The following is a 19,420-nucleotide window of genomic DNA, read 5'->3' as shown; positions in this document are numbered from 1 at the left end:
TGTCTGTTGGAATATATATTGCATAATCCTTGGCAAAACAGTGATAGCTCATATGGAAATAAAACCCATAAGGAGGACTTATCAAGATTGTCCAGCTCTCTCTTGCTCACTGGCTCTTATTTCTCAGACAAGGAAACTAAGGTTCAGGGGTCACTAGTTTCCATAGTTAAAAATATGTCATAAAATGCATATTCCTTGCCTCTTCATTGTAATTCAGATTTTGCTATTAATATTTTCTTGGTTAAAATGTGAGTAACTCATCAATCTATCACTTCACCTGATATTATGAGGAGGCTGTTTTCCTAGGAGAACTGAAGTATGAACTCTGGGGCAATTCTATTCTCTTTTGCCGTCATTCTGTGACAAGTTAGTGGATAGAAGTGCCAGGAACGAACTGGGGGCTTAGCAAGCCACTAGATTTGTGGGTTTTGAGCTTAGCATCATTTCTAATCTGGCCTACTCAGTGAATTCATAAACGTGGCAGCTTCTAAAGCTGGTACAGTCTTAGAGATTCATAAGCAGCTTCCTTCTCCCATTTTCCACAGGTGGAAACATCGAGGCTCAAAAACAAAACCAGACAGAATCCAGTCACCTGATTCTCAGTCTAGGGCTTTTGTTCATTGGTCTGCTGGGCAATCATCAGAGTGAAGATATTATTCCTCAACTGGTGAGTCTTAATGCAGAAAAGTAGACTTTTCTTTTTTATGATAATTGTGCATGTTTTAGTGAGTTTTAAAAATCTGTGGTTTCCAGTTAAAGCATGGCACTAGTAGCTAGGATGGACTGAGAACTAGAGACGAACCCAAATGTTCTTCCTTTTTTCTTCAGTTGATTTCATTGGCAATGGATGAAATAACATAATGCTAATAAAATGTGTGGCAAAGCAAAGGCAGGTCTCAGCTCTTGGAAGGCAGCATGGAGAAAAATTGGAAGAAAATTGGGAGCAAGGATGATTTTGCATTGCCAGTAATTGTATTGCTTCCTTCTTTCTCCTTTGGCATGGAGGGAAGTATTCTTGAAACTGAAAGACCAAAATGAAAATGTCAGTGAACAGTGTTATGGGCATTTGTAAGGACAGAAAGTAGTATTATTGAGGGGCTTTTGTTCACCACAAGTGCTTCTTCTGTGACCTTGTTTTATCTTCACAAAAGCCTTTTGAGGTAGGGGAAGCTAAATTTGCTTAGGCAAAGGGTGAGGCTTTGTCTTAAAGGGCCTGCTAGAGCTCCACTGGGATCTGAGTTTGAATCCTGTTTCACACCCAGAAAGGGGCATGGCGACCAGGTAAGGTATGCATTCCCTTGTGTTGTGGGAAACCTCTGTGTTTAGTGGGTAGAGGAGAACATCATGTTCTAGAAAATAGGGGTGGTAAAAAGAATTGATGGTGTTGGTCACCATGGCCTGGGGAGATCTTAGGAAAGTTAGCTAGGAAGTTCTGGGAAATGCTTCCATCCAGAGTTCTAGGTCTGCGGTCTCTGTCCCGAGGGCCCCAAGCACCGACTTCAAGCTGAATAAGTAGAAAGCCTTGCCATGTTTATGGTATGATTTTCTAAAATGGAGAAGATGCTGCTGTGATCTATAAAACTTAACTTCATTTAAAAGCATGGCTGAGTTTATAGTTAACATTTTGTCACCTTTTCTTTTTTTATCCATGTATCATTAAAGGACAACTGACCTTCTGTGTGCCAATGGATCTGCAAGATAAAAGGCTGGCAACCATGTCTCATGGTTGGCAACTCAAACATTCTAGTCTGTTAAAATTTCAAACATGATCTTAAATGTTTTGCCCCAGGCATATATTTTAAGCCTCCAATGTGAATCTTTGTTACCTGCTCTACCTCCTTAAATTTTTTCAGTGTTTAACATTACGTGTGATTAATATGAAGCCTTGCACTTGGACTTAAAAAAAATCCAGTGTGTAATGGCAGAGTGGGAGAGCATGCCTTAACAGGAGCAAGCTAGAAGAGACTCAGAAGTTTCTGTTGTCCGTAAACTATTATGAGCCAACAGTGGCTTTGTCTACTAAAATGCTGATGCAGCCTTAGACTGTGTTACATAGAGTATGTGCTCCAGAACAGCATGCTGGGGATCCTGCTGAAAACCAGCAAGTACAGAGGTAGGGAGGGCTCCAGGGCCAGTTTGAGCAGACTGTGGCTCTGTCTCTCTGTAGTTTTTACTCTGACCGCTTCTGTGTGTTGGCTTCATTCTCAGGATGTTTCACCGCATGGTCATGAGGGGTCTGTCCGCGTGGGTATAGGCCTCCTATTCCTCTCTCAGGGAAAGAGAGCCTTGTTTGCCATATCCCCATGGACTTAAGTCGCTGAGCATTCCTACACCCGTCACTGAGGCCAAGAGGAGGAGGCCATGCTCATTGGCATGTAGGATCTGGGGCTGTCCTCTGGAACTGAATCTGGGGACAATCCCAACCAAATCTCGTGGCAGCTACACAGTGAAGAGGTGGCCTCTCAAAAGAATATCTGGGTGGTGTTAGGAGGTGGAGAGAGAACTAAAACTATCTGGGAGACAATGAAACTTCTTTTACTATCCCATCAGACCTCCCCTAGAGTGTTGGACTTCAGTTCTTGCTTCATCTTCTGAAAGGGACATCAGCCAAGTGGATTCTGCACTAGGAAGCTGAGAAGTTGGAAAATGATGTTCCATCAGAAACTGTTTCAGGAATGAGACCCTGGAGAAGGCAGGATGCAGGGCATGCATGAATATAGCCTTTAAGAATATAAAACCTGGTCAGAAGAGGGGCAGTATCTCTTGTCATGTGTGTATCCCAGAGTCTAATGGGATCTCTGGGACATAATAAGTGTACAATGCTTTTCATGGATAAAAAGAATAAATTGAAATACAGTGAGAGTCCTTTTCCCTGAGGTACTGGTTATTCTCTGTTGGAGGTTTTGAGAAATTCTAATATAAATGAGGCTGACTGCATGGTTTTATGAGAGTGAAGCAAATGAATAGACAGAAAGAGGCTCTTGGAGCCAATCTGGCTTCAGAAGTTTGTGAGCGCATAAAAAGGCAGTGAGTATGGCAGGATGGGGTGTCCGAAGGTCTGCCAGTTATTAGGTGTGCAATCCAGAAAACCAGCATCCTCCACCTTCATTTCCCTGATCTGGGAACTAGGAGTAATAATTATTTTCCTGCTTGCTTTTCATGTTCATATAGAGCTAATGGGCTGATAGATGCCAACTTGTTTTGCAAACTGTATGTAAAGTGGTTCATACCTGATGGGTTATTACAGTTGTTTTCTTCTTTAATTTAAAGACTCATTTTGAATATAAATAAAAAGTAACGTGCAGTCCCCAGCACCATTCCTGGTACATAAGATATGCTTCATGTATGTCCTTCCTCTCAACCCAGCACTCCCATTTTCCCAGGACTGAAATGGCAGTGATTTGTCCTTTGTCTTGGAAAAGAGGTGGATCTGGAACCTTAATGATGATGGTTGAAGTTGAAATGAAATTGTGTATTATTATTACTTTTCATATTTGTTTTTGTTCAAGGCAGTAGGAGGTGAGGGAGGTAGAACTGGAGACTGAGGGAGTCTCAGTGCTAGAGAAATCCCCTAGAAGCTACAGTCTAGCCGTTTGGCTCTTGCTTTGTTTGATTAGATAATCACACCTTATGCTCCAGGCATGACTGGCCCAGTGGGAGTCAGGAAGGAAATTATTTCCCTCTGTTGATACTAGTGTACAATTGTTGATGGTAGCCAAGGGCTTTCAGTTTTAATATTTCCTCTTTAGTCCTTAGAAGAATCAGGTGTTAGTCTCTGCCAGAAGCCAAGCGATGGTCACTTCCGTCAGAGGTGAATGTCTTGGCTCCCTGCAGTGACACAGTCAGGTGGTTTCTGGGCATGTGTGACCATCTGCTTAGCCAGCTTTCATTGCTTTTATGTTATTGCTTCAAAAATTACCAGAGAACTTGCTGAGTTTGAGCAGAGACCCATCCAGCCTCCTGAGACTCTGTGGCTCTTCTGTAACCCAGAGATGTCTTGTAGGGGATGTTTGCTGTTTATGAAAGTAGAACGTAGAGCTCTCTCTTGTCTCTTTTCCTTCCTTCCTTCTTCCTACATTCTTGTATTTCCTGACATCAGCACATAGAAGATACTTCTATGTTGAGCAAGACGGTAGGAGGTCAAAGGAATTCTCAGGTTCTCCCTCATAGATTACCATATAGTGGAAGGAGTCTGTTGCTGAATGCATGGAAAGCCCTATGAGTCTTTTACAGATTGCTGCCAGATAGCTACCTCTGACTCCAAGAGTGCATGTTTATTCTCTGCCTTGATCCCAGTGTTTGTCTGGGAGCTAGTGAACCTGAGCATCTTTAGGACATCATAGTGCATTAGGCATAGTCCCTAACCGTGACAAGCATATAGTCTAGTTGGAGAGAAAGACAAACACATAAGAAATACCTATTAGAAAGTTACTATTTACAATACACACTAATCACCAGATATGGTACAGGCCTTATATTAGTTGCTTGGGAATTTGAGATTAGAAGTTACAGTCTCAGACCTTTTTATGTAAGCATAAAACATAAAAGGGAAGGGTGAGGAGAACTGGGAACATTGGGGAAAGTTTCCAGGAGGAGAGAATCTCAGAACTTCTCTGTGATCTATGGAATCTTGTAACACAAGCTTGGGGGTTGGCAGGATGATTCTGTGGACATAATCTGGCACCTTAGGGCTGGACCAGTTCTGAAGGTGGATGTAGCTGACAGCAGAATATGGCTGGTTGGTAAGGAGTCTCTCACCTTCCACATGTGTTTCAGTCTCCCGTTTATTTCTCATCAACAGATTGCTGCTAGAAGTGTCATGTTAATTTCGAGCTGCTCCGACATTATTTTTGTGGTCTTCTCTGTGTGACCAGAGCATGCCTGGGTATATGTCAGCAGGCTGGAAAGCATCTCTGCATTCTGGGGGACCAGAGTTCCTTTCAGGAGTTCCTGATAGCCAATCTCTTACGGTCAACTTCCTAGGCTTCATGAAAAAATGGTGGAGTTGGTAGGGGCCCTTAAAATATTCCAGGACTGGGCCTCTCAAACTTGGATGCTCTCTTTGTTATCATTTGTTTTATAACAAGTTGCCCCAAACTTAGTACCTTAAAACCAGAAACGTTTGTTGTCTCCTAGTTTCTGTGAGTCAGGAATCTGGAAGAGCAGAGATGGGTGCCTCTGGGACTCTCCTGAGGTTCCAGTTTCGATGTTCGTTGGAGCTGCAGTCTCACCTGAAGGCTTAGATGGGAAGGAGCCATTGCCAAGCTCACTCGAGTATTGGCTGGATTCAGGTTCTTTCAGGTTGTTGGACTGAGGGCCTCAGTTGCTTGCTGACTATTGGCTAGAGGGCACCCCTAGTTCCTCACCATAGCACAGCTTACAACATTGTGGCTGGCTTCCCTCAGAGCAAGCGAGTAAGAGAGAGTCCCCTAGTTGCAGGCCACAGCCTTTTGGTGACCTAATCCCAGAAGTGATACACCATTCTCTCTGCCTCATTCTACTTGCCAGGAGCAAGTCACTAACCCCTGTCCTCAATCAAGGGGAAGGATTGTATGAGGGCATGAATACCAGGAGATGGAGGTATTTTCAGGCCTGCCTACCACAGATACCCATGGTTACAAGGCATTTGCTAAGGGGGGAGTAGGAGTTACACGGAGCCACTGAAGAAACTCAACTCACATCTGTGGATAAATTTTACTTGAAGACTTTTTTGGGGGAGAACTCCATTTAAAATCTAAATTACACATTTGTACGTAATTGCACAGAATGCAAAATAGGCATGGTTAGCCAGAGCAAGAACATATGTTTTCAATTAATGCTGAGCTTCTGTACCTCTGCATTTGGTCTCTTCTTACCAGTTAATGCTGCTGTGGTGGGAATGTTTGAGTGTTCTTGAGCTCTTTGCTGTACAGGTGAGATACCAAGACCCAGGCTGGGGACAAACTCTTCTGGGGTCGTGCAGCCATTCGAGGAACCATCTAAGGCTCCTTTGACTCTGGCCAGTACTTCTATTCCGCCTTTCCACACAATCTCCCTTCAGAATCAGTCCATGCAACTTTGAAGAATGTTTTCTCCTCTTTTTGCAGCCTCTGTCTTATCCCAGAAGCAGACTGGGGAGAAAATAACGTTGAAATTTGGAGTCTTAAGCTTTCATGTTGTCCCTTTAGTTAAATATGAGGGTCCACATCTCCTGTTGGGTAATGCTGTGTCCCAGAAAATTACATAAATCAGTATTACTGGGCTCAGACCTCAGACAGTGTGTCTCTGCAGTCATGAATAACATTTATATTAAGAACAGTGAGGCGATACACAACATTACTGTGAGACTGACAGGATCAGACATAAAACCTCGGCCAATACCTTCGTTCTGGCAGAAAGTTCTTTTCTAGAGCATCCACCTCTTCCCCCCCCACAAAATAGTCTATAAATAGTCTCAAATAGCTCACAGTACATTTTATAGGAAATGACAGGTTCCCTTAGAGTCTACTTTAACATTCCTAAAAAATTAGTGGAAATGGGAGACTTAAAATTATGGTCAAGCTCATTAGTAGCCCTTCTGCCAAAATCAGGAAAGCCAGCTTTGGTCACTGAGCCTGTCACTGGCCAGAATGTTAATGCTGTTCCATGCTCTGTGACCCCTTTTGACTATCAATATTTTTTTTACACTTTTAGTGCTTTCAAAATAGTTCTTATCAATTATTTAATTTTTATTGAAAGGCCATGATAGGAAATAGTTTTAATTGTGTGAAGGCAACAAGGTAAAGCAGAATTTGGAGTTGGTAGACTATCATGAATTGATTGTTCAATCTTAATTAAGTCACTTACCATTTTTTAAACTTGTTTCCATATCTGAAAAAAATATATAACTAGTGCCTACCTCAGAGTCTTTGATGCTTACAAAGTAGCATAATGTATATGAAGTGCTTATTGAGTATGGTACTCGGTACATAGATGGTCCTCACTAAACATTAGTTTCTGATCTCCATAATAGTCGGCCACTGGAGGAAACCAAGTTCTTTGTCAGGCCGCTATCTGAATGTCTCCACTTTGCACTGTCTTCTTGGCTTGGACCAGACTTGCAGGTATTTGCATATGTCACCCCAGATTTAATATTTTTCTGAATATCTAAAGGTCTTAACATTTATAAGTTTGCTCAGAGGCTCTGAAGGTATAAATACAGGCATCATAATATGCTCATGTGTTCTGATATTTGGAAATAAAGCAATTCTGGGAACAAATATTCATGTACTATGTTGGTTTTCATGATGAGATTGTCTAGTCTAGAGGATGAGTTCCACGCGGCTGCTGTCAGCCACCTCTTTGTATATGGAAGCCTTTCTGGGACCTGCCCAGCACTGACCCTCTTTGGTTCCTCTTTGGACTTCTTTTGAATGACGTCAGCTCACCCTGCTTCAGTGATGACTGGCTTGAGTTATATCAGTTATTAAAAATGATCCAATATTTTCCTTTTAAATCTAGGGCCCTGGCTTGTTCTATGATTAAGCTGGTGATTTATTTATAATATGGTATGAGACGGCTGCAGCCATGCTATGATGTAATCTAAGAATGACAAGAAAACAAAATAGGCTTTTACATAATGAAAGCGTTCCTGTAATAGCAAGGCTTTTTCCCATTGAGAATGGAGATACATTCTTTCCTTTTCCTCAGCTCCTTTCTTATCTTGTTTTCCCATTTATGAGTCTTAAGGCCTTAAGTCAATTAAAGAAAATGAGCACTGAAAACACCACAGACTCTGGTCTACTCTCCCAATCTTGTCATCTTCTTCGTCTCCTCTCCCTCCTGCCCCCTGACACCGCCATGCCCGTGGCCTTTGTCAGGGCTACTTCTCTGCTTCACAGCCCATGCCTTCTCTCAGCACGTGGTAGTCCTTAGTATTGCTTTGCTTATGCTGTTCCATTTACTGGAAATGCTTCTGCGATCCTGAATTTTCTTCTACCCAAGACAGACCACACTGGTTCCCACAGCCAGCAAACGTCTACAGGCCAGCCCAAATGAACCTCTTCCTCTAAGCCTTCTTTGAAGCTTCTGCCCCTTATTTAGAAACCTTTTATCTGTATTCCTTATGGAACTTAATACAATAGCAAGCTCTACATGGCGCTCCTAGAAATAGTCACGGAGTATCAGATTTAGAAGAGAGAACAAACTCCGGAGGAGGAGGAAGGGGCCTTTCTCATTCTGGTTGTCCTGTCACAGCCGTGGGAGGTCCTGGCCCATCTGTGAGCGTCAGTTTTCCTTATCTGAAGCCTGAGGGGTTTAGGTTTCATTCTGGGACCCCATGGTGCATTGGGAGTGGCTCCCTGAGATTCTGTGTTTGGGAAGATTCTGAAGCTGTATCCTCACTGAGTAAGAGAAAGTCCACAATCATTTAGCATTATCTGGCATGGCTGAAGGGAGGATAGAGGGGTACAAGAGGTCTCTGAGCTATATTTGGATGAGACGATTTGGAGATCTCTCTCTGTGGGATGCTTTGATTGGCCAACTTTGTGTCTTGCTCAAGGTCACATGGCAAGCAGTGGCTAGAATCCTATTCTCAAGTATAGGGATAGTTAAAAACTACATACTCTAGTCTCACATTTACCCATGTAGGTTCGCTGTGGAAGTGGAGAAGCTGGGAAAAATAGGACTAGTGGGGCCGTGGTTTTCTTGGAGACACAAGACTCCTCCAATTCTGTAGGTTCTTTAGGTGGCGTGGAGTCAGGGGATACCTTTCACCTCTTTGTTTTCTTTGCTTCCAAAGAGTTATCATGTCTGCACTACTCTAACTTATGTCAAAGATGGCATTTCAGAGTCAGAAAGGTAGGTGACTCTGCTGGGGTCTTAGTGGGTCAGGGCTCACGGAGTTAATCCATGATCCTTTGGCCCCTCTGTGTCTCTCTCCCTGATCCAGACAAAATGCTTAGCTCTCAGCAGAATGCTAAATTGCACTAGGTCAGCTGTAAAACAAAACAAAACAAAAGGTCCTGGAATGGTGAGAGAGAGAGAGAGAGGGAGGGAAGGTAGAGGGCAGTTTAGGATGGCTGGGGCATAGAGAGCCAGAGCCTTTGAAGGATGGAAGAAGGAACTGCAAGTGGTTAGTGTGGAGAAAAGAGAAGGGATAGAGAAGGATGGAGCAGAATGGACTCTGCCGTGAAGTGGACACCACTTGTTCTTTGTGACCTCAGAGTTCTGGGAGCAGTGGGTGGAAGCAACAGAAAGACAGTGTAAGGAAGAACTAGTTAGCATGAAGAACAGACCACAAGTGTGGCCTGTGCTGTTTTGGGGGTTATGAGCTCTATCCTGGCAGGTGTTTAGATAGAGGCTGATGGGGATGTGTCCCTTGTTGAGGGAACAAATGGAATGGATGCCCTAATTAAGGTCTTTTCTGTTCTGAGAGCCTGGGTTTTCTGAAGGCACGTTTTGTGTACATTTAAGTAGTTTCCATTTTAAAGTGAAGGCTTCACGGAGGAAAGTGGTTCTTCCTCTCTCCATGGTCTTGGCACACATAAATGCTGACTTGTCTTGGGCAACCATTTGTTTTGCTTAGCATTATTGATGAGGGGAGGGAGGGTAAATGAGCATGTCTTAGTACTTTTTTGCATTGAATGTATTTGGAGGATGATTTCTGTTTTCCTTTCAAGATAGCTCCAGAGAGTTCTGTTCTGTCGGCTTCCCTCAGTATCCGCTCCCCCACCCCATTGTCAGCGGTTTGCTTTTTCTGTACCATCAGAGTGCTTTGTTTATACATCCAGTAGAACATTTATGTCACTGTGCTCTGCCACATAAGCAGATTTTCAATCTTCCTTCTCCACTAGATTATAGAAGCTTCTTAAGAGCACGAGTCCTGTCTTATTCCATGAGAGGGCCCATGGTGCCAAGTGCCGTGGTTTGCAAATAACAATGAGAACTCAGGAACTTAACAACTGTTTATTGAGCACCTACTACGTGCTATATACTATTCTAGGTTCTGGGAACAGAACTGTGAACAAAATCAGACAAACCTTCTATTTGATGGAGACAGACCATAAACAAATTGATGAGAAATATATAATATTAAAGTTGTGATCTATTTTCAGAAGAAAAGTAAAGCAGGTTAAGGGCATAGGAGGTAGAGAGGACACAGATTTAAATTCACTGGTCTGAGAAGGTCTTATTAATAAGAGTACACATGACCATGAACAGGAACCTGAAAGAAGTGAGGTGGGAAGATAAAAAAGCTCTGAGGCTGAAGCATGTGTGATACATTCCAGAAAAGTGAGGTGGCCAGTGTGACTGACGTGAAGTGTATAGGAGAGGTCACCTAAATATTTAAGCACACAGTGAAGAGGTTAAGAAAAAAAAAATGCCTTTTTGAGTTAAAGAATCCACAGAAGTCCAACAAAAGGATGGCAAAAGGTAGTCATAGTTTTTAGATATAAGATATGGGTGGAGTGGGTTGGGAGCTGGGACAGTCACGGGCTTCTCAGAACAAGTGTGGTTGCTGAGGGTACCAGTTTTCCCGCCACCTGTCGCCCTCCCTGGTGAATGGCTCTCCTTTCGGATTCTCTGCTCGTGTGCCCGGCACACCTGCAGGGAGGCTGGGGCCCCGGGTGCAGATGGGCAATTGCATGCCTAATCACCCATTCAGGCACCCACTTATTTGTTTTCCACATGCAAATATGGTTTTTTTGCAGATGGATTTAATATATTTGCTGCTTCCCCATTTTATTTAAAACAAAACAAATGGCCAATCATGTCAGTTGAGGGCAACAAATAGAAACGTGGGTATTACGGTCTTTGCTGTTCATGCTGACTGCTCGGCTGAAAGGGATCCTAGGCAAATCAGTCTGCTCTGTGCTCACTTTAATTTCCACTTTGTTATCCTTTCTATCATTATTGATTTTAAAAAAAGAAAGTTTTAAAGAGGGATTGGTTGTATTTTCTCTAATCATTTTCTTAGTATTTCAAGCCCCACATTTTTACTGTGTGGTTTCCACTCTCATCTTCTTAGTTTCTGATCTTTAAGCCCTTGTAAGAAAAAAAGGGCACCATGGAGTTTCCAGAGGCCCTTGGCAGGTGGTGCCTGCAACTCCTTTAGCCTGGAAATAAACAAATAAACAAACACAAATTAGAAGTATTTGCTCCTACTGATGTGCTCTCATTATGTATTGTGCACGATCATGCAAAAGGTCACTTACCTTTATCTGGGAGCCCATAGGTGAACACTAATACCAGGTGGAGGGCAGTGGTGGGTGTTTGCTTGGATTTCTAATGAAATTTCAAAGCTTGCAAAGGATATCAGAATCAGTAGGCATTTTTTTTAAAAATCCCAAATGCCTCATGTTATAGTTAGGGAAACTGAGGTACGGAGAGATAAAATGACTTGTTCAAGGCTTCAGAGAGTACAAGGTGGGGGTTGGACGTGAGCAGCTGGAACTGACAGAGGGCTGCCTCTAGGACCTCGGGTGATGAAGAGGCTGCTGGACCCATGGACCATCTCATTTCCAGGTGAGGTCTATGTATAAATGGTGTCTGTGTGTCTCATGTTTCTCACAGAAAATCATTTAAAAATCCTTTTGGTATCCAGCTTTAAGCAGAGGAGCAATAGTGGGAAATGTGAGGGAGAATTGCTTGCAGCTTGCCCAACAAGGCTATGGGCTTGATGAGGGAGAGCTGGGAATGAGTATATGTGTGTGCACCTGTGCAGGAGAGCGAGCTGGTGGAGCGGAGACGAGCAAACTAAGAGGGTGGGCAGACCATTGGCAGTAGGAACTCCATAAATCAGGCACAGAATTTCTGGGCCATCGCAAGGCTGAAGAATTTGACTGCTTTATTTCATGGAAAAGGACAGTGAGGTCCAGTGTGGTCGACAGCCTTGCCCCAGATCGCCCAGCTTTAACCGAACAGCTAGAATATCAAACAGCAACATTCTTTGATGGAAACTTGTATCTGGAGGTGTGCCCATCAGCAACACCAAATCGTTTTAAGCAGTCCGCCAGCAGGGTTGCTCATGTGAGATGCAGTGTCTGTCTTGCCTTCTTTGGGGTTCTCTCCTCAGACCGGGTTTTGGCAGGAGGAGAATGTCAGGGGCCATGGGGGATCCCAGAGCAGGACTCCTCTGTCCTTGCAGACATGACAAACAGTGAATCAGACATCAGAGGAGCACTTAAGAGCCAGCCTTCCCAGTGGCTAACTTACAAATGACCCTTTGAAAAAGTTAGGTTTGGAGGTCAAGGCCAGTTAAGTAACATTTTGTGGATCTTTTATATATTCTTTAATGTAGGAACCTTTCACCTTTAAATGGAAAACATTAGGATGCTGGATTATGGGGTGTGTATACAAGACCAAGTTGATATTTTTGGAGGTAGCCTGAGAAGGAGGCTCCATATGTACGAAAAGGGCAAACTTCTGTCAGGAACATATTGGAAGAGGGTTAACATTCTGTGTAGTACCTGCAAGAATGGATAAGTGTTCCTGGGGACATCCTTAATGCTGAAAACTTCTAGGAGCAGAGAGTGGTGCACTAGGGGAGGACTGGTGGACGACGTACAGTCAGCCTGCTATGTCTGCTCTCTGTGCAGGGGGCCTCGCTGTGGCTGGTCGCCATGAGGCACATGCTGTCTGTTTCTTCAGCTGACACTGCACAGCATGATATAAATGCTTCGTGCAGTGCGCTGGACAATCCCAGACACCACCAGTAGCCTCTGTATCTGTGTCAGACACAGTTTGTTAGGGATTAAGTGTTTCTGTGCTTTTCTCCTCCCCTATCATCCCCACCCATCTCCCCCTTTGAAAAAATGAGAAATCAGAATTGTTTGGAGGTTTATTTGTATTGATTTGTTTGTATTTTGTAACTAATTTGTTTTCTGTTCATATTTAAAATTAATTCACTTTATGTGAGACCACATTATAATATACTTGAATCCTCTTTGGCTCTATGATTTCTTTTCCTTTTTTCTTGCTTAAAAATAGTTTTACCCTTCTTGGCCCTCCAGCTTTCTTGATTACACAGACAATATATTTTTGAAGAATCTTTAGGGAGTTACTGACTTTGTTAAAACTACCACTATAGAAGCAATTCAGATGACGGAATCCCACATTTTACTTGCTTTTCCAGAAACAGTTTATTTTGCCTTTAGCTTCAAGAGTAGTGGTGGGGAATAGGGTGTTCTAAAAGTGAGAGAAATGTGCCAAATGAGTTGCTGATTTCCAGCTAGGCACATGGAGAAACAGTTATTGTTTCAGTGACCTCACTGCTCATTGGAAAACTCTGGGCTGGTGGATTTCATGATCCTGAGACCCAGTGCTCTCCAGTTACAGTGAGTAATGAGGTGAATCGGCGGGTAGAGGACGCTCCCTAATTGGACTCAAGGGTGTTATGGAGACATGCTGTTCTTTGGCATTAAGACACACCATCTCTTCCAGTTAGGTAACGTTTAAGGAATAGCTCCACCAAATCCCCAAACACGTGGAGCACATAAGGAATGTGGAGCTTTTAGAGTCAGCCTTAGCAGGGGTTATGGTTTAACATGGCCAGCTCCCAAACCTGGTGATTCCTACTAGACTTGTTCAACGAATTTCTTACTTAGAGACACAGGCCTGTTTCTTATGCACCCGCCCTCCTCCCTGACCTGCTTTTGGTGGTGTCTCTATTTGATTCTTCTTGTGTTCAGGTCTATACTGTATTATTAAAAATAACCATTCTAAGTAAGAGGGCAGGATTGCTGAACTCTGACCCCAGCTTTGCCACAACCACCTGTGGAATAATTCACAAACATTTTCATTTATTCAACAAATATTTACATGAGCACTTTTTACACCTCAGCTACCAGAGATACAAAAATATGTGACACGGTTCTTACCTTCGCTACTTGCAGTTGGGGGTAGAGAGCTAAACACACAAATAGAACGTGAGGTGACTTCTCCTTTCTGGGTCTCCCTTTTACATATGTAAGAGCCAGAACTAGGCTATATGCTCCCAAGTCTCTTCTGAAGCCAGCATGCAATCACTCCTACCAAATTCATTAACTGTCCAATAATCACTTATCTAACTAAAAATTGGCAAGCATACCCCCTTTTCCCCTCATTTATAGGGGTGATGTTGAAGACGAATGAGGCAATATCTACAAAATGCTTTAATAAGCAAGTTGGAGAAAGACATACTATAAGTCTGAGGCATTATTATTAATGGAAAAATGAAAACAAGGGCCCATATTTTTAGTGAGAGAACAGATGGTTCCTTTGTTTAAGATTTGAGTGCAAAGGAGAGAGAACAAGAGATACTTACCATACTGTTTAGGCCCTGAATATGAGAGACTTTAAAATGCCAAAACAATCAGGTAGAAAAGTCCCATGGTTTCAAAATAGCTCCTACACTGATCGAACTGTAATTAATTTAACAAAAAAATGACAGTAAGAAAAATCCTAATAAGAAATCCACAGTGACAATTGACACAACTTAATAAAAACTCCCATTTTTGCGTCAACTCTAGAAACTTACTTTTTCCTGTGTTCAGGAGTTGTGCTGCACAGCGGAACCAATTAGTGGGAACTGATTTAAAACGGTTTCTTTCTTAAGTCATCCCCGCCCCCCCAAGTTATTTCAGTTTTCCATGACTCATAAAGGAGATGTTTAGGATTCACAAGAAATTGGCGATCCTCTCTCTCCCATCTTTGCTGTTGGATTCTGATAGAAAATCGGTGTGAGTTGGGCTGTTTAATGAGAGTCCACTTCAAAGGACTTGGGATGGTGTCCAGAGGGCCAGGGCTGGGAAGGACCTTTGGGCAGCTTGTGAGGAAAGAGTTATGAAGTGGTTTCTTTCTCTCTCTTCCTTTATTTCTCATTGTCTTACAGTCTGCCTCTGTAATACGTAGTTAGTTAATGCATCTCTTTGGCATGATCCTTGCTCTCCTGTTGGCTAAAAAAAGTGAGGGCTCTTGAGTTGACAAAAAATGTTGGCTGTGAGAGTGAAGTCATGGGCCACCAAGTTAGGAGCATTTCATAAAATGTGCTGGAACTTAGTCCAGGTGCTTTCTGACCTGTGGTGTGACCCTATAGGGTAACCTCAGTCTCTTTGGGCCTCAGTTTCCCCACTGTGGGGAAAAGGAGGTTAATTTGAATGTCCATTTTGATTCTGATATGAGTTCAGACCCACATCTTTTCATAGACAACTGTAGGAAGGCTGGGAATGACTTTTCATTTGGTAGTTTTTTAAAACAAATACGCCTCAAGGCAATAATAATGAAAAGCCCACCTTGTCGGGGTGTGAACCTTTCAACTCCTATCTTGAGTCTCTTGCTTAAATGGTTCTTCAATCCACTGCCTCAGATGGTAGCGTGACATAGCTGGGGGTGGCCAACTTGTTCCCAGACTGTGAGGAGGCTGGGTGGGCTTGGGGACAAACACCTTCTGGTAGTCTGGAGTTCTGGGTTCCAATCCTACTCTGCTACTAACCATGTGTAACCTTCTTGAAGCTTTCTCCAAATCTGATTCACTGGCTGGTCTGTGAGTCTTCAAAACAATGAGAAGACATTCTACATGGCCCTCAAGGCCCAGGCTTGTGTAGAATATACTCTTAGGGGCCCTCTTCTGGTGTGTTGCATTTGTCTCTAATTAGACGCCTAGTTCTTCTCACCTTGCATTTGAGTCAGAAGTGTATTTATTAGTTGTACAGGTGCCTCTTTCCATGTTATCCCTGATGTCCTACTCCCTCTCTTCCAAGTAACCCCTCTCTGAAAGCTCCAGGTATGCATACCCCTCCTCAGGCCTAACCACTGCTGGACGCTCGCTCACTCGGCATTATGTGACTGTCTTCTGCCCTGGACTGGGAACTCAGCTGTGTCCTGAGTTCCCAGCTCATTTGTGAAGCCTCAGCATTATCAGTTGGTACTGTAGTGTATTGTAAATGTTCAGTAAATGTCAGCTGAATGAATGAATGGTGGACGGATGATTCTGTATTTCCTCCTGACCAGGCTGTAAGTTCCTTGAGGGCACAGACTGTCTGATGAGTGCCTTCCACAGGGTACAGCCCCTGGCTTATGTTGAATTGTGGGGAGAGAGGTGGAGCAGGAGCTGGAGCAGAGCAGGCACATTTACATATGAATTGTTTAGCCAAGTCACATTCACTGTCTGTGGAGCAGTGGGCTGACAGAGGTCTTGGAGCATTTGTGAATCTCTAGTGGAGAGCCTCCGCAGGAGTAGGGGAGTTGGGTGGGTAATCGCTGTTTCTGATTTCCTCACTGCTACACCACTTCCCCTTGGCTGGCCATACTAGCAACTATTGGGCTCTCATCCTTGGTCTGGAACTAATGTCAGTTTTTTCCTCTTCTTTGCATTCATCATTCAAAACTTGAATTAGGGTAAATTGCATGATTCTGCCTCTTTTGATTTTAAGCACTTGGTGGGCAGGGCTGGTGTTTTCTTGTAATTGTGTTCCCCATGAGAAAATGCTCAGTAAATTTTTCAGACTTGAAGTTCATTCCACTATCTTTGCTCTTGTCCTGTATTGTTCACCTCCTCTTAAAAGCCAGCTTGTATGATAATGCCACCTATACAATGAAGACTGGGAAGTCAATGAAGTCAAATAACAAAGGATGTTTCCTTCTGCAACCTCACACTGTAGGTCAAAATAACTTTGCTTTTGGGTGTGCTTTGATTTAAAAAAAAATCAAATGATGGTAAATATATGGTGCTATCCCTATTGTTCTCCTTTGTCCATGAAGTCATCTTAATATGTTAGGAAACAGAACAGTTTCCATTCTTTAACTCTAATTCTTGAACTGTATATACAGTTTTCCTTATTTTTTGGCTGATACTGTAAAATAGTGTGATATGAGCAACTATTTTCTAATGGGGAAACCACTTAGAATATCCCTCTTAGATGATCTATCAGCTGCTTAATTACTCTGTCATCTTGAGTAAGTTTCTTTATCCCTCATTATTTTTTAATCTCTAAAATGAGATTATTGAACAGGATGAGATTTCCACAACTTTTTTTTCCATTGACATTAAATCCATGGTACCTATGAGCTTTAGGTACAGTCACATATTTCTAGGCATCTGTTCATTTTTTCCCCCTTATTTAAGTGAGAATGACGTTCCAAAAACCCCTGTAATCATCAGCTTCCAGGAAGCACTCTGCCATTCACCGCACTAATTTGTTTGTGATTAACATCCTCTGCCCCTTCTTATATCCCAAGCTCAGGTTTTGATATTTAATTATAGAGTATTCTTTCCCTTTTGCACTAAATCTTGCTCAAAGTTCCTTATCCATTAAATAACCTAACAGTTTATGACATCTAAGGCTTTTCTTTCATTTTATAGCTTCAGATAAGAGGTTATGGGGTCTCAGTCTCCTTTGACAGGGTGCTGGAGATTAGTGAACCAAGGCGTATGGACAGAGGGGCCTCCCACTGTCTCAAGTCACCCCGATGAACTAGAACGGGGAGCTATATTCAGCCTATGTGTAAAGGCCCAGCAGGAAAGCCTCTGACCTTCAGAAATCAGAGAGGCATGTCAGTGTGCCTCATGTGGAGACCTGATTGTGATGAAGCTCAAATTGCTGGAGCTCCCTGAGCCTCATTTGGCCTGTCAGTGAAATGGGGTAATGACCTCTGTTCTGCACGAAGGCAGGGGGCTATCCAGATGACTGCTGGAGAACTCTTCCTACCCTGGGATCTATGATTTTGTGAGCAAGCACGACTCACACCCAGAGTACTAGTTACCGGGAACTTTGGTGGAAACAAAAAGTTCAAGGCTATTTTTAGATCTATAAACTGTAGACTCTTTGGTAGAAAAGCAATACCTTTGGAAGATCCGTTTTATACATTACATAAGGAAGTTGATAAAAAACTGATATTCACATATGCAGAGTCCTTTAAAATTTATTTGCTTTTTTTCCCCCTATAGACTGGTGAAACTGATTTGTCATTTTTGTGCAAACTGAACCATAGAGAGAAATAAAATGATGCTCTCAGTGTCAGTCTAAGGCCCCTGTAAAGTAGTGGATGGTTGAAGCTTTTTCCTAGGGCTTAGGAGATACAAAGGAGTTTAGAATCTTTCAGTACAGTGGTTCGCAGGCCTGACCACCTATTGAAATCTCTAGAGGAACTTAAAAAAAAAATGCTTTGCCCCTAAGCTGCTCACATGAATCACAATGTCTGTGAGTGAGGTCTGACCTATAGTCTTGCTTTAAAACTCCTGGAAGAACCATTGTTCTAGTCTTTATCTTCGACCTGCATCTTTGGTGGTACCTTGGTTAACATCTTACTCTGTGGACTGAACTTCTGGGCTGCCACTCCCCTGACATTCATGTGAAAACTGTTGGATGACCAAGAATTTCACCCAGACAACTTGAATGCACTGGAAACTCTCCTGAAAAGGCCCTTAAGTTCTGAAAGGCCTTGAAGTAAATGTTGTATAGAGGAAGTGAGGGAGTTAACATTTTTTACTTTGAGACATGCCTTCTTTTTATGCTTCTAAGAACATTTAAAAATGATAACAAGGAATATATTTCATTGTTTTAATCATTCAAGGTCTTTTTAAAGTATGTGCAATAAAATACCATTTAAGCTAACTGACCTTTATATTTTCATGCTTTCTAGAAGGGAGCAATACCTAGTATTCAGCTGCAGATAAACACACACACACACATACACACGCGCGCGTGCACACACACACACACACACACACACGTGTCATCAGAGGCTGTTTTGGAATCAGGCCTGAGAGTTTTGCTGCCTTCCCAGATATTTTACCTATTTCTGTTTAAACATTGAGGTCCATTTGGTTGATGGTTCTTGACCTCATAATGTCTAACCTTTGTATCTTTTTCCCTCTCCAAAAGTTATCAAGGAAGGAAACTGTAAGGGCTGATTCACTCATTTTTCCTTCTGGGAAGTTGAGGTGTGCAGTCGGAGGCAGCACATGTAACCTAATCCATATTTTGACAAAAAGAATGCTCCCTGTTACCTCCCCCCACCCTTCTTCCATTTGGTGATACTTAACCTCAAAGGGCACTGCTGATAGATTTTTAAAAATTGATGCTGGCTATTACCTTTTTAGAAATAGCTCATCTCCTAACTCTAAACTTGCTCTTTCTAGAAGGGAAGTAGTACTCAGATTGCAAATGTGGTGAACTGGAATTTCAGAGGTTTGAATTGACCTACAAATCTTGTAATTGTAGCCCTCATTACATCTCCACCGTGGACTTACACATGTTAGGTGTTGTTCACCCCCAGGGGTTTTAGAAGAAATTACAGAATCTTTCCCCATGTTAAGAAATTAAAAAATAAAAAAATCATTTGTGTGACTCTGAAATATATGTGCACATAAATATATGGAATGAAATAGCTTGTACTTACTTATTATTTTAAAGTCCTGTTAGAAAATAGAGCCAATTCTTGATCACTCTATTTTTTCCTTCTGTTTCTCAGCATTTTTTTC

The 19,420-nt window shown here is 42.5% G+C and overlaps 1 protein-coding gene across 21 annotated transcripts in view; it reads left to right on the top strand.

Moving 5' to 3' along the window:
- The window catches only part of LPP (LIM domain containing preferred translocation partner in lipoma), a 628,839-nt gene that overhangs the window by 59,997 nt on the left and 549,422 nt on the right, over positions 1-19,420 (top strand). For 16 of the 21 annotated variants that reach the window (XR_012129299.1, XM_073231938.1, XM_073231925.1 and 13 more), the window contains one exon: positions 546-667. The exons of 3 other annotated variants lie outside the window; for them this stretch is intronic. Coding sequence is in view for 3 of the 18 variants with exons in the window: in XM_073231922.1 (XP_073088023.1) it covers positions 546-667 (122 nt within the window). In the remaining 15 variants the exon portion in view is untranslated. Of the gene's footprint in view, positions 1-545; positions 668-11,433; positions 11,485-19,420 lie in introns of all 21 variants that reach the window. 2 more of the 21 variants (XM_073231937.1, XM_073231940.1) reach the window with 1 other exon arrangement.

Source organism: Manis javanica, chromosome 3, assembly GCF_040802235.1.
Source record: "Manis javanica isolate MJ-LG chromosome 3, MJ_LKY, whole genome shotgun sequence".
NCBI lineage: Eukaryota > Metazoa > Chordata > Mammalia > Pholidota > Manidae > Manis > Manis javanica.
This window is presented reverse-complemented; position numbering and strand designations above follow the sequence as displayed.